Genomic DNA, 12880 nt, shown 5'->3' with positions numbered 1-12880 from the left:
TCGCCGTTCAATTTAAAACCGCCAAGTTCATTTTGCTCGCCTACAAGATACACCGTCACTACATCATCATAATAATAATAACCCTTGCATTCGATATCGCGCCTTATCGCGGGGGGAGAAGATGGTCGCTAACAGATTCAATGCAGAGGCACCTACAGATCAGCGCTCGTGTGAGTGGATGGGAGATTAAAGATGGTTGTAAAGTCCATTCCAAAAGAAGATGATAACGCCAGTGCATTATTGTATCAATTGCACCAAAGGGCAGGAGGTACGATTGCCGTCTGCTATTTCCGTCACAAGTATCCGGAGGTTCTCTGGCCCCTGTGATCTGCGGTTCACGGGGCCCTCCTATTCTAGCTGCGCGAGAAAGTTGGATCAAGGTTTATTGACGTACCATAGCGAAGCCGACATCTGCTTTCTTCAATGCCGGCCCGTCGTTTGTGCCATCTCCGGTCACAGCCACCACTTGCCTCGTCTCCCCGATGGTGCTGTCGATTATACCTGCGGATAAACCAGGGCCTGTAGTGAACTGTGTATGCCACGGTTTCAGAACCGACAACAGGAAGCAAGCCGTTGCATTTGTACAGCTCTTTTCACATCGGGAGGACGTCCCAAAGCGCTGGACAGTGAAGGGTTTGCGCCTGATCTCGTTGGTGGGGGGGGGGGGTGGGGGTTGCAGTCAAGAAAGGTGAAGGGCAAAGCGGGGGCTGGGGTAGGGATGTGGGAAAATGACCGGAGGCACTGTCATAGAGGAAGGTCTCGAGACAGGCCTCGAAGGAGGCGAGGGAGGAGGGGGCGAGGCAGAACCCTGAGCAATTCACGGAGATGTTCCAGAGAGCGGAAGGGGTTGTTGGATTGACGCTGATCCAGACTGCTCATTGGTTTGTGCATTGTGCAGCGATTCCCAGCTGTTCACAAAAAATGAGCCGTGATGTGATCTCCCACTTGATGCAACTTTCAGCACGAATTAGCCATTTGTTACACGATTCGCTACGTTACTTCAATCGAAGTCCGCCAGTGAAAGATCGTCTTTGTTGGCGAGGCCGACGGGTAATCAATTTGATCAGAGACAAAGAACTTGGAGCTGACTTGTTCAAGGTGGCCATGTCCGCTACTCAGCTTCCCGTACTGTAACACTGCAAAGCCTCCCCTCGCTCTTCTGTGCAGTCCGCTGACTACTTTCGTTCATCAGCGGGCCAGTAAAGAGGAGTTTTCCCCAATGTTTGGTCACCCTCCTACCCCCTGCCCCCAACCCCCCCACCCTCCTGATCCCAACCACCCCCCCGCCCCTCCTGACCCCACCCCCCCCAGCTCGGGTACAAATCCCTGACTGTCCAGCGCCTTGGGACGTCCTCCCGACGTGAAAGGCGCTCTATAAATGCAATCTTGTTGTTGTTGGTCCAAAAATTGGGGGAAAGAAACCCAATAAAAAAAAAAAATTTAGAAACAAAAGTCCATTCACACACCCGAGCACAACAAATCTTGTCTGGAATTGAATTGGAATTTACGTGAGAAACCTTTCTCCCCCCCAAAAAATAGTCACTGCACTTCAGTGAATCCCGTGAAACTCTTCGAAACGTCTGTCCCCATCCCCACTCCCCACCCCCCCCGACGTGAACGGCACTACTCCGGTCTTTGCCCCCCTTTTCCCGATCAGCCAAAACACGTCCAGATCAAAAACGTGTGTCGTGACACGAAAGGCCACATGAACAAACAGGAATACCTTTCACCAGCGTGTGTTTATCTGTGGGCGAGGATCGGGCCAGGACACGGAGTTTCGGCCAAACCTTATCCAGGCGATCTTGCTCCACCTTCAGAAAACAGATCAAACAGTCAGACAGCAAAACAGCCGGTGCTCAAGGTTAATCAGCAACCAAATACTGCAGTTAGAGACTGCCATTCAGCGAGTTCAACACAGCTTTGGGGGGAGACGTGGTGTTACTGACGGACAGCTGTATTTAGTGTGGAGTCCACCTTTGTACCGTCCATAGCCCTGCACAGTGCCAGACTCAACTGGGCTCACGCATTCCAAGGCACTCGTTTGTTACTCTACTTTCCTCTCCCTCCCCCCACCCACCCCACCATCTCACTCTCCTCCCTCCTTTTAAGGCTCAACTCAAAACGTACCTCTTTGACCGCACTCTTGGTCATCCTTGCCCTCGCCTCCCTATTTCCCAGCTCAGTTGCCTAATCTAGCTCTATGGACGGTGCGCTTTGGGACGTCCTCCCAACAAGAAAGGCCTCTGTTTATCAACGTAAATTAATATTATTAATAACAATCCTCGCATTTGACGCAGCGCCTTATCACGTCTTTTGAGACGTCTCAAAGCGCTTCGCAGGATACACCGCGACGTGGAGTGACTGTGCATTTTGTGGGCGAAATGGCATTGCGGGTTTGCGCAAGTGCAGTACAAACGATAAAAACACGAGTCAATTTAATTCGCCAGCGAACGTTAACAGCAAAAGGCGGACGTTTGGATCGCCACGATCCCGAGCGAAAATTAAAACCAGTCGCTGCTTTTTTTTTAATTGAATATAGGAAAAAAAAACGGAACCAGTCTTTTAATTCATTCACCGACTGATGTGGGGGTTGGATCGAGTGAAAGAAAGCCAGCTGATGCAGCAATTAATTCTATGTTGGCAACGATAGGAAATTTCATGGCAAAAATGATTGAACCTTCTGAAGCAGGAAAAACATGACTTTTTTGGGGGGGAAAACACGGTACAAACAAAACCCCAGCAGGCATTAATACTGGTTTCATTACTGTTCTGTTCACTCACAGACTTGCAGCTGCCAATATGGAGTGGGAATTCATGATTTAAATTCAGAAAACGGAATGAGAAGTTGTGACCACATTAACGTCACCGGTGAGTTTATATTACTATCCTTAAACGAAGACGACTGCTGTTATATTATATTATATCCTTGAATGAAGAGGGCCGCTGTCTGTGTTAGCGAGTGACCCAAATTAAAATTAACCTCAAAAGGCAAGGATTAGCTCCGTTTTGCTTCCCTAATAATAAAAAAAAGGAATTTCTTTTGAGACGCAGACTTTTTGGCAGGTTTGTCCTCCCCTCAAGTCATGCCCATAAAAAAGTGGTTTTAAAACAATTCCGTTCTTCTGTCTGCCAGAGAGCGAGAGAGAGAGAGAGAGAGACAGAGAGAGCCACAAGAGTCAGTTTGGTAATATTTACAGCGGAGAACTAACTATGGGATTTCCTTTCGCTTCCCCCACACTTATTTCTTCCCCTCCCACACCCCCCCACCTCCTCACCCCCAGTTCAGATGCCCACCAGTTGTGTGAAGTGGTCAGACGTGAAAGGAGCTGGATAAAACGCTAGTTGAGTTGCACGTAATATTAATAATAATAATAAGCCTTGCATTTGATATAGCGCTTTTCACGTCGGGAGGACGTCCCAAAGCGCTTCACAGAACACACTGTAAAGTGAATTGACTGTATATTTGTGGGCGAGCATTGGTGCAAAAGCAGTGGGCTGAACACAGCGAGGGCAAACAAGCAAAGGGATTTGGGGGACTTGCATTAGTAACTCCACAAGGTTTGTGTTTGGGAGTCAGACACCAGGAGATCTCCCCCCACACACACACACCCTCCAGCTTACCCGTCACCCAGCTATACCTTACCTCTCCCTTCTCGTTGCGAATGAGCCGGTTGAATTCTTTGCCGTCCAGACACAGGAAATCCTCGCCTGGGTGGATGATGCCACATTTTGAGGCAATGGCACGAGCTGTGTTAATGTTGTCCCCGGTCACCATGCGCACGCTGATGCCAGCTCGTTGACACTTGGTAATGGCATCGGGAACCTGCAAAGATCAGACAAACAAACAAACAAATAAATAACCAAACAAACAAAAGCTCAGTAAATAAAGTGAAACCAACTCACTGAATGAATGAATGAATGAATGAAGGAAGGAACGAACGAACGAACAAACGAAAGTTCTTTGCAACAAGAGGTTACGCAACACTCGACGTCCATCACCCAGTTGCGAAATCAAACTCCAGTACTTCAAACACCTTGCCGTTTGCGCCAAATAAATTTGGACTCGCCTTTTCAACGCATCTCATCAAACACAACCCAATCTGCTTGCCTCGAGCTGCAAGTTAATAGGCTTGATGGTGGGCAGGGAAGGCAGTGTGACTGAGTGGGCTGAGAGTCAGTGCCAGCTCAGGCAGACCGAATGGCCTCCTTTGGTACCCGCCGCAAACTCCTACGATTCGTTGAAATACCACCCACGGCAGTGGACGGGTTAAGTAAATAAAAAAATAAACACACCAACAGAACAGCAACTTGAGCAGACAGGGAATAATAAATGGCTTTCAATACAAGCAATAAAACTAGCTGACACAGGGTGTAATTATATTCACTGGGGAAATGGAGGAGCAGAACTGTTGTGGCTCCTTCAGGAAAAACGACCCGTTTATTTATAGATAATAAGTACCTCCAGACACTTCGCGAGCAAATTGTGCAGCCGTGACCTCAAAGAGCTTGACTCAGACTGATCTTAAGAGACCAGGTATCTAACACCGTACATTCAGAGTTTAAGGGTGGGGTGGGCTGGGGAGAAAACGTTCAAAGAAGCGATAAGAATATAAATTGCTCCAAATATTCTGTGGGCCCCAGAGTTGAAACGCTGATGTCGTTATCGAGGGGGCAAGATGAGCCCACGTGTGCTCGTTCACTCTGGTACTCGATACCCTTACAGCATGGCAATGGGTTTCCGCACAAGTCGAGGCAAAAGTGCGCCGAGACTCCCAGAGAGAAGGCGGGGGGGGGGGGGGGGGGGGAGAGAGAGGAAACAACTTCTGAGCTCTTCACATAAGGTGAGGGACACAAAACACTAAACTAAGCCCAGCTTCACACACACACACACACACACACACACTCAGCACAAGCTTATATATATTTAAAAAAAACCTGACGATCTTCACTTTCTCCTCCTCCCCACACTCCCCCCTCTCCCCTCCCTCCTGCCTCGTTTCTAAAGAAGAAAAGGGGAGAAATTGAAGTGAACGTTTTTGTTGTTGGGTTCTTGAATTTCCCGACGTGTTTCTCCTGCCGTTTGCGGCTGAAACCGTATACTTTTCAGAATAATTAAAGGAATGCGTTGAACCGAGACTGTGGGTTCTAAATTTAAATTGGTTCCAAACAGGCTGTGATTTGCTGCAGTTCGTCCGCTGGCTGTGGCAGCTTGTTATTCAGTGCATTCACTGAATTTCTCTCTCTCTCTCTCTCTCTCTCTCTCTCTCTCTCTCTCTCTTTTCTCCCCCTCTCACATCCCCCAATTCAAGCCACGAGATGATACCCAAATACACATAGAGAACAAGCGAGAAAGAGAAACTCTTTAAAAATCAGGACAGAAATTTAGCCTCTCGGGTTGCCCTTGTATTCATACTCTTTCATAAGCGTGGTGATGGGTTTCCGTGCATCAAGGCAGTACCCACCGACCCCCCCCCCCCCCACCCCACCCCACCCCCACCAAAAAATAATGGATGGCGCAAAGAAATAAATGGACGTCGATGAGAGCTACAAATCGTGGCTCCCTGATTATGTCAACCAAAGTGTACCACCACTTCGCCTGCAAAAACACAGCCTTTGGACTTCACAAGGCACCCCGTGAGGCCACTCGAGGTGTCCTCCTGATGTGAACGGTTTACGGCCCGTTCCACGCCGAGCTTTGCACGGACAGCGTTCGGACATCGCTGCTTCTAACACGTCTCAAACAAAATGGATGTTGGAATCGATGTTAAGGTCGGGAGCGAGATGACACCAAATCTTTGTTAGATCAAGTATGTCGTATGTAAACGCGGCAGCTGGTTAGGGTACAACAACAACAAGATTACATTTGTAGAGCGCCTTTCACGTCGGGAGGACGTCCCAAGGCGCTGGACAGAGTACAGCATTTCAGGTTGAATGTAGCCCCACCTGAATGAATAAGAAGTTGAAAAAAAAGGCATATCCTCTAGATATCTCTCTATATATACTAAAATATATAAAAGTACACACACACACTAAAGTACTAAATAAAGTGTGGGAAAAGATGCCGGTCAAAAAAACACTGTGACTATCTACGCACACACACGCACACGCACATACACACACACACTCGGATATATTAACTGGCATTTCTGAGATGCATCATTATTTTTGAATCTCATCCCCAAACCATCAATAATTCAACACCACTTCAAAGCAGAAACAGAAGCCTCTCCTCGAGTAACCAGATATTCCGACAAAATGAAACCGAGGACGCTTAACGAAAAGCCGACCGTTCTCCCAGACCGGCCGGAACAAGATCCGTCGAGGGACATTGGGCGATGGGTCAATGTTTCCCGACCTCTAGGGGTTTGTGTCGACGCATCACCATTAGGGATTCCCCCTCAGCCTGACAGCAGCTGAGAATGCTGACATTCCCCCCCCCCCCCAACCAGGGCGATCGCTGAATGTAACTGGATATTGCCTCAGGACAGGGTGCGGGGTCAGACACGATCAGCTGTTCTTCTAATGGAAGAAAGCTGGTACGTTCAATCGCCAACAAGCCCGAGCTGCTTGTCAGCCCTCAGAGGCACTTCTTTTGGACGCACGTAATAATAGTAATAAATAATAACAATAATAATCCTTGCATTTGATATATCGTCGTCGAGACGTCTCAAAGCGTTTCGCAGAACATACTGCAAACTGGAGAGTGACCGTGTACTTTGTGGGCGAGACGCGGAGGCCAATTGCTCGCGGACGTACGTTCTTGAACGAGACGAAAATTTCGCAAAAGGATCGAGAAGAGTCTTAACTTAAAAATCCCACGCGATAAAAAAACACACACACCCCCAAAAAACACTTCTTAGGGGTTTCAACCGTTTGTTCACGTAACGGTTCTGTGATTGTTTCAACCCAAACCCCCAACAGCCCCACAACCCCAACTTACCTCTGGCCTCACTGGGTCCTCAATCCCCACGACGGTGATGCACGTCAGGTCATTCAGGATGTCGTTCTCGTTGTCCCACTCCGGCTCGGAGGTGAAGTCCCTGTAGCCCAGGCAGATGGTTCGCAGACCCTCGCACGCCATCGGTTCAATCACTTTCTTTACCATTTCGTCACGGTCCTTCTGGCTAAAAACCTTCACCTCTCCCTTTTTGTTCAGCAGTTTAGTACACCTGAAATCGAGGGTAAACAATGTTGGATACCAGTAACTTCCTCCTCGCTGGCTCCAGCCGTCCGTGATGTGGCGCCGAGCATGATGATGGATCATTGTCTGCCGTGAAAATGATGGCGCTCATACACTCACACACACAGACAGACACACACAGAGACACACACACACAGAGACAGACACACACAGAGACACACACAGAGAGACACACACACACACAGAGACACACACACACACACAGACAGACAGAGACACACACACACACACAGACAGACAGAGACACACACACACACAGACACACAGACAGACACACACACACAGACAGACACACACACAGAGACACACACACACAGAGACACACACACACAGACACACACACACACAGACACACACACACGCACACATCAATCCTCAGGACGTCTAACCGATTACAATTAAGTATTCTTCTAAATACAATGATCATCATTCTAACACACGTTTCGGTGGGCGGTCGGCGCAGTGCAGGAAAAAAAACGCCCACACAAAGGGGGTAACAGGACTTTGTGAACACCATGTGTATTATTTGCCCTGGTGGGGTTGCAAACTGAGGCGATAGCAAAGCACACGTGGCCTAATATAGAGAGCGATGGGGAGCAAGACAATCCCTGTGGATGGAAGTAATGTAGGACTTAACAGCTGGGAAGCGAAGAGATGAAAGAGGAAGAGACAATAATTTGAGTCCTTGGAAACATCCCCCCCCCCAGGGCCCGGCTCAGAACCTTTCCACGATGCTTTGTTGCGAGGGTGGACCCCGAACATTACCAGATCTGGTAGTCACCAAAGCAATGTGAAAATATCCAGCCTACACGCCACTGATGGCAATAATCAGCTGTAACTAAGCAAATTCCTTGCGAAATTGAACGTTTCAAATCCCACTGCAATTATCGTCACTCAGGCCGTCGCCCAATATAATTAAAAAACGCACAACGAAATTCCTGCCCGTGGCATTTGTACAAAAAGCCCTCCATCCCTCGCCAGCATTTCACTTTGCAGAGGTGAGAATGACTCGACTGGTAAACCAAAACATAATGATAAATAGGAATAACGGCCGCTGCTTCCAATGCTGAATTATTTGGATTGGATTTTGATCAGCCGCAGTTCACCCGACACACGTGGAACCCCGTCAACTCTAATAATAATAATAATAAAAACTTGCATCAAGTGGTTAAATAGGTGGCTATTTTATAATAATCTTTGCATCTGATATCGCACCTCATCACGTCGTTGAGACCCATCAAAGCGCTGCACAGAATGTACTCACTTGCGCAGGATGATTTCCGAGGCCCCCTTGCTGTACATTCGGAAGGTCCCGTCAGCGTTCTTCAGCACGGTGCTCATGGACTTGCGCACGGAGTTGAAGGTGTAAACCTTGTAGAGCTTCTCCTCCGGGATCTCGTTGCGCACGGCCTGGTAATCCTGCTTCAGGTCCAGCACGAAGCCCAGCAGCGAGCACTCGGTCTTGTTCCCCACGTGACGAGGGAGGCCTCCTTCCTTCTCCGGGGGCTGGAACCGGGAAGAAGGAAAATCGAGACCGTCGTAACAACAGCAACAAAAATATGGGATCAGGCAGTGTCGAGCGAGGACTGCTTTGGGACCGTTTGACAACTTACGCACCAAGCCTTTTGGCTCTCGCCAACCTGGGCCTAATACTTTCCGGGATTAGGTAAAGCAGGATGTGTCCCTCCAGGGAGAGAGAGAAAGAAAGAGAGAGAAAGAGAGACGGAGAGTGCATTCCATTCCAACAATCTAGCGTGCGAGTAATTATTGATGACCAATTTAATTCAATTAAGAATAAAAACAGAAGTCGCTGGGAAGCAGGTCAGGGGGCCAGGGGTACGGAGAGAGGAAAGTGGGTTAACGTTTCTGACGGAAGGTCACCGACCTGAAAGGTTAACCCACTTCCCTCTCTCCATAGATGCTGCCTGACCTGCTGCGTGTTCCCAGCCGCTTCTGTTTCTATTTCAGGTTCCCACCGTCTGGGAGGTATTTTGCCTTTTGCTTCATTAAATTAAAATTCATCTCTCTCTCGTGTTCTCTCCCTCTCCCCCTCTCAAAAAACCGCCCCCCCCAAAGCGGTAGCAATTTGACCAAATGATAATAATCCAATAATAAACAAAAAAATTGGTCCCACGATTTATAAACAGATTGTTTAGAACCGGCCCAGCATCCTGCAAGGCAAAGTGAGCTCACCAGTATTTTGGTAGTGTAGGCGGAGTTCACCGCGATGCCGTTCACGACCAGTTCCATAACCTTCGGTAAAATGGACTCGGGATCGGGAATCTGCCTGTAGTGGGTTTCTCCAAGGTAAACTTGCACCACGGTCATCCTGTTCATGGTGAGGGTCCCGGTCTTATCGGAGCAGATTGCCGTGGCATTGCCCATCGTTTCGCAAGCGTCCAGATGGCGAACCAGGTTATTGTCTTTCATCATTTTCTGTCAAAGCGGAAGCTTTTATTTAATATATATAATAAATAATAATATGATACATACACATATATACATACACATACATATATATAAGTGACATGAACTTGTATACATATAGCGCCCTGTGCAAGGTGATACAACGCCAATTCACAGGGTCTTCTGGGTTGCGAGGCGAGTGCTCTAAACCACTACGCTACAGAGGGAGACGGAGGAAATGAAGACTCGACAATGCGGGAGAACGTCACAATGCCCCCCCTCATCCCTCACCTTCACAGAATACGCCAGCGAGATGGTTACAGCGAGAGGAAGACCCTCTGGAACAGCGACCACCAGCACCGTAACGCCAATGATGAAGAACTTCACAAAGTACTGGATGTAGATGGGGGTGCACTCCTTCAGCCAGGGCCTGCCTTGCACCCCAAACGTGTATATCACAAAGTACACCACCAGAATGATGACTGTGACCGCAGACATAAGCAGACCTGGAGGAAAGAGAAACAAGATCAACACATTACATTTGCGCAGCGCCTTTCACGTCGGGAGGACGTCCCAAGGCCCTGGACAGTCAGGGATTTGGACCCGATCAGGGGCTCGGGATCAGGAGGGGCGGGAGGGCATGATCGAAGGCGCGGTCGAAGAGGAGGATCTTGAGGCGAGACATGGAAGGGAGCGAGGCGAAGGGACTGTGGGATGGAGTTCCAAAGGGTGGTGGTGGTGGTGGGGGGGGTGGGCAGAGAGACTGAAGGCTGAAGAGAGAGAGAGACACACACACACACTTGCGCACACATACTGAGAAATAATAATTTAGATTAATCTTTCTCTGCAGGACAAAAAAATTAATGAGGGCGACTGAAGTAATTTATAACGCAGTCAAGTTGAATAGCCAATTAAGAGCTAACACACTACAGTGTGACAAGCGATTATGCAAGATAGCAAAAGATTCTCATAACGAACTGTGTGTATAAGTATACAATAACTGATGTTAAATTGACACTGTACAGCACTTTTTTTCATTCCTAATTAAACCAGCAAATCAAACGTCAACTAATTTGTATGATTTGCTGGTTTAATTAGGATTTAATGCGTTCAAGTCTATCAGTGACCATCAGATACAGAATTAGAGTGGCTCGATTCTCGCCTCCAGCCTCAACAAGCGGAACTTTAAGCAGTCGCTTCTGAATGTTTCCCAACTTGGTTTTGAAACTTTGCCCCTTGAAGAGCACGAAGAACAGTCATCTTCACATGCGACGCGTAAGTCCGGAGGCCGTGTCAAATCGCTTCAGAGGGTGTACTTACTGTAAAGTGCAGTGACTGTTTTGTAGGCGACAGCGGCAGCCGATTTGCACAGAGTAACGGAGTCAGCGACCAATTTTATTTGGGGGGGGCGATTGCGTACCGGGAGACGGGGAGAATCTCGCCTCGCTTGATAAATATGGCCACAAGATCTTTAACATCCACCTGAACAGGCAGACTGGACATGGGTTCAATATCTCGTCCAAAGGACTGCAGCTCTGACAATGCAGCCCACTCCCCCGGGAACTGCACTGGAGCCTCAACTTAAGGCTATACGTGCCAAGTCTTTACATGGGGCTTGAACCCACAACCTTCTGACAACTGAGCCAGGCTGACAAATACTTTATAGAGACCAGAAAAAAAAAAGCCCGATAACATTCGACATCAACACCGGAATTTACTCTGGGTTGCCTGATGGAGCAGAGGGAAAACTATAAACTAAACTGAGGATTAAAAGATTTCTCGCCCACAATGTACTTTCCTGATCCTGGTTATAAAAACGGAATTTATTTTACATAATATTCTGCGAATTCAGTCTGCAGACTAATACGAATTCTTTGTTCAGTTGATAGCGACAATAAGTGCGTGGGTTGGGCCAAGTTGACACGGGATGTCATAATATGAATTTGTGGATGGGTTTTAAGACAGGTAATTTGCAAGTTTATGAACGTGAGTCATTGCCAAGACGATATCTGATCTGGCAAATCTCGCTTAATATATAAAACAAAAACGGGCTGACAGATGTTCGTTTCTCTACAATGTACCTTTCATGTAGCTGCTCCAGCACAACGAGCAACATTGGACGCATGGTTTGTAAAGCCCTTTAGCTTCCAATTAAGGCGCTAACGACTACTGCCGCGTTACACTTCCAAAGGCACGAGAGATCCTAAGAAGGCACGAGCTTAGACAGCTGGTGTATTCCACCCCGTGCACGAGGCGAGAAGAGAATAGAGGGGTCATGGGAGCGAGAGGGGGAATAGCAGAGGCGGGTTTGTGCGGAGTAGAAACACGGACTAGTTCCGGCAAATTGCTCCGTTTCCGTACTGCATTATTCTGTGCAACTCGGGTGGATTATAATAATAACAATAATAATCCTTGCATTTGATGCAGCTCCTCATCACGTCGTTGCGACGTCTCAAAGCGCTTCACAGGATACGCTGTAAATAAGACTGTGTATTTTGTGGGCGAAACCCGGAAGCCAATTGCGCCCAGCGGTTAAGGTTAGCGACAAAACCCTAACCTAGGCTGTCGTCAATCGGCTCCAAAGCCGGGCTGTGAGGAGCTGCGCAACTTGCCTAGTAACGAAACGCAGCCGACTGCGTCAGGAACAAGCCGTCCGCTAATCACTAAGTGGAAAAATTCCTTCCAGATCACAGAACGTGCTCCCATCTGAAGAGCATCACTGGGAAGAGTTTGTCAAAAGGGAACAGCAAAGAAACTCTCAGCCCCACTAGTAAAGCTGTCAACATTCATCACAATCAACGCCGCAAAATTGTAGCCTCCAGTCTGTCCAACATGAGAGCTTGCCAGATATGTGCTAAGTGAATCCTTCTGATAGTGAGGCGCTGCAACTGGGCTGTACTGTCGCTCATACCCTCTTAACTAAAGGCTGATAGCATGAGAGCCGAATGCAAACTCATCTTCAACCCATCAGTGCCACACTCCACAGACCGTGTACAATTTGCTCAACAGAACTGACTCGGGGAGGCGAACAATTGCAGAGGGAAGCCTTGGCCATTTCTACTGAACTTTCAAACAACGCAGTCAGGGTTATGAATCCAGTCTTACACCCAATCCCTTGCACCCTGACTACAATAAGCTGTGTTCCAGAAGTCACTCAGCCATCATCTTAGGAAAATACGATCTGCAAAGCATTTCATCCCATGTCCATCCAGACCTGGTCAACCTCAATCCTATTAAATACTCTTCAATAAACCGACTCCTTCATCGCCAGCT

The 12880-nt window shown here is 48.0% G+C and overlaps 1 protein-coding gene across 5 annotated transcripts in view; it reads right to left on the bottom strand.

The window, feature by feature from the left end:
- Positions 1 to 12880, bottom strand: part of LOC103182465 (plasma membrane calcium-transporting ATPase 1) — a 54794-nt gene that overhangs the window by 16695 nt on the left and 25219 nt on the right. For all 5 annotated transcript variants that reach the window (XM_007899496.2, XM_007899498.2, XM_007899497.2 and 2 more), the window contains 7 exons: positions 9899 to 10113; positions 9395 to 9637; positions 8466 to 8707; positions 6941 to 7169; positions 3644 to 3823; positions 1724 to 1811; positions 395 to 501 (listed from right to left, as the gene is read on the bottom strand). In XM_007899496.2, coding sequence (XP_007897687.1) covers positions 395 to 501; positions 1724 to 1811; positions 3644 to 3823; positions 6941 to 7169; positions 8466 to 8707; positions 9395 to 9637; positions 9899 to 10113 — 1304 coding nt within the window. The remainder of the gene's footprint in view (positions 1 to 394; positions 502 to 1723; positions 1812 to 3643; positions 3824 to 6940; positions 7170 to 8465; positions 8708 to 9394; positions 9638 to 9898; positions 10114 to 12880) is intronic.

The sequence above is a fragment of the Callorhinchus milii genome, unplaced genomic scaffold (assembly GCF_018977255.1).
Source record: "Callorhinchus milii isolate IMCB2004 unplaced genomic scaffold, IMCB_Cmil_1.0 Scaffold19, whole genome shotgun sequence".
NCBI lineage: Eukaryota > Metazoa > Chordata > Chondrichthyes > Chimaeriformes > Callorhinchidae > Callorhinchus > Callorhinchus milii.
The sequence above is the reverse complement of the archived record's forward strand: the minus strand, read 5'-3'. Positions and strand labels throughout refer to the sequence as shown.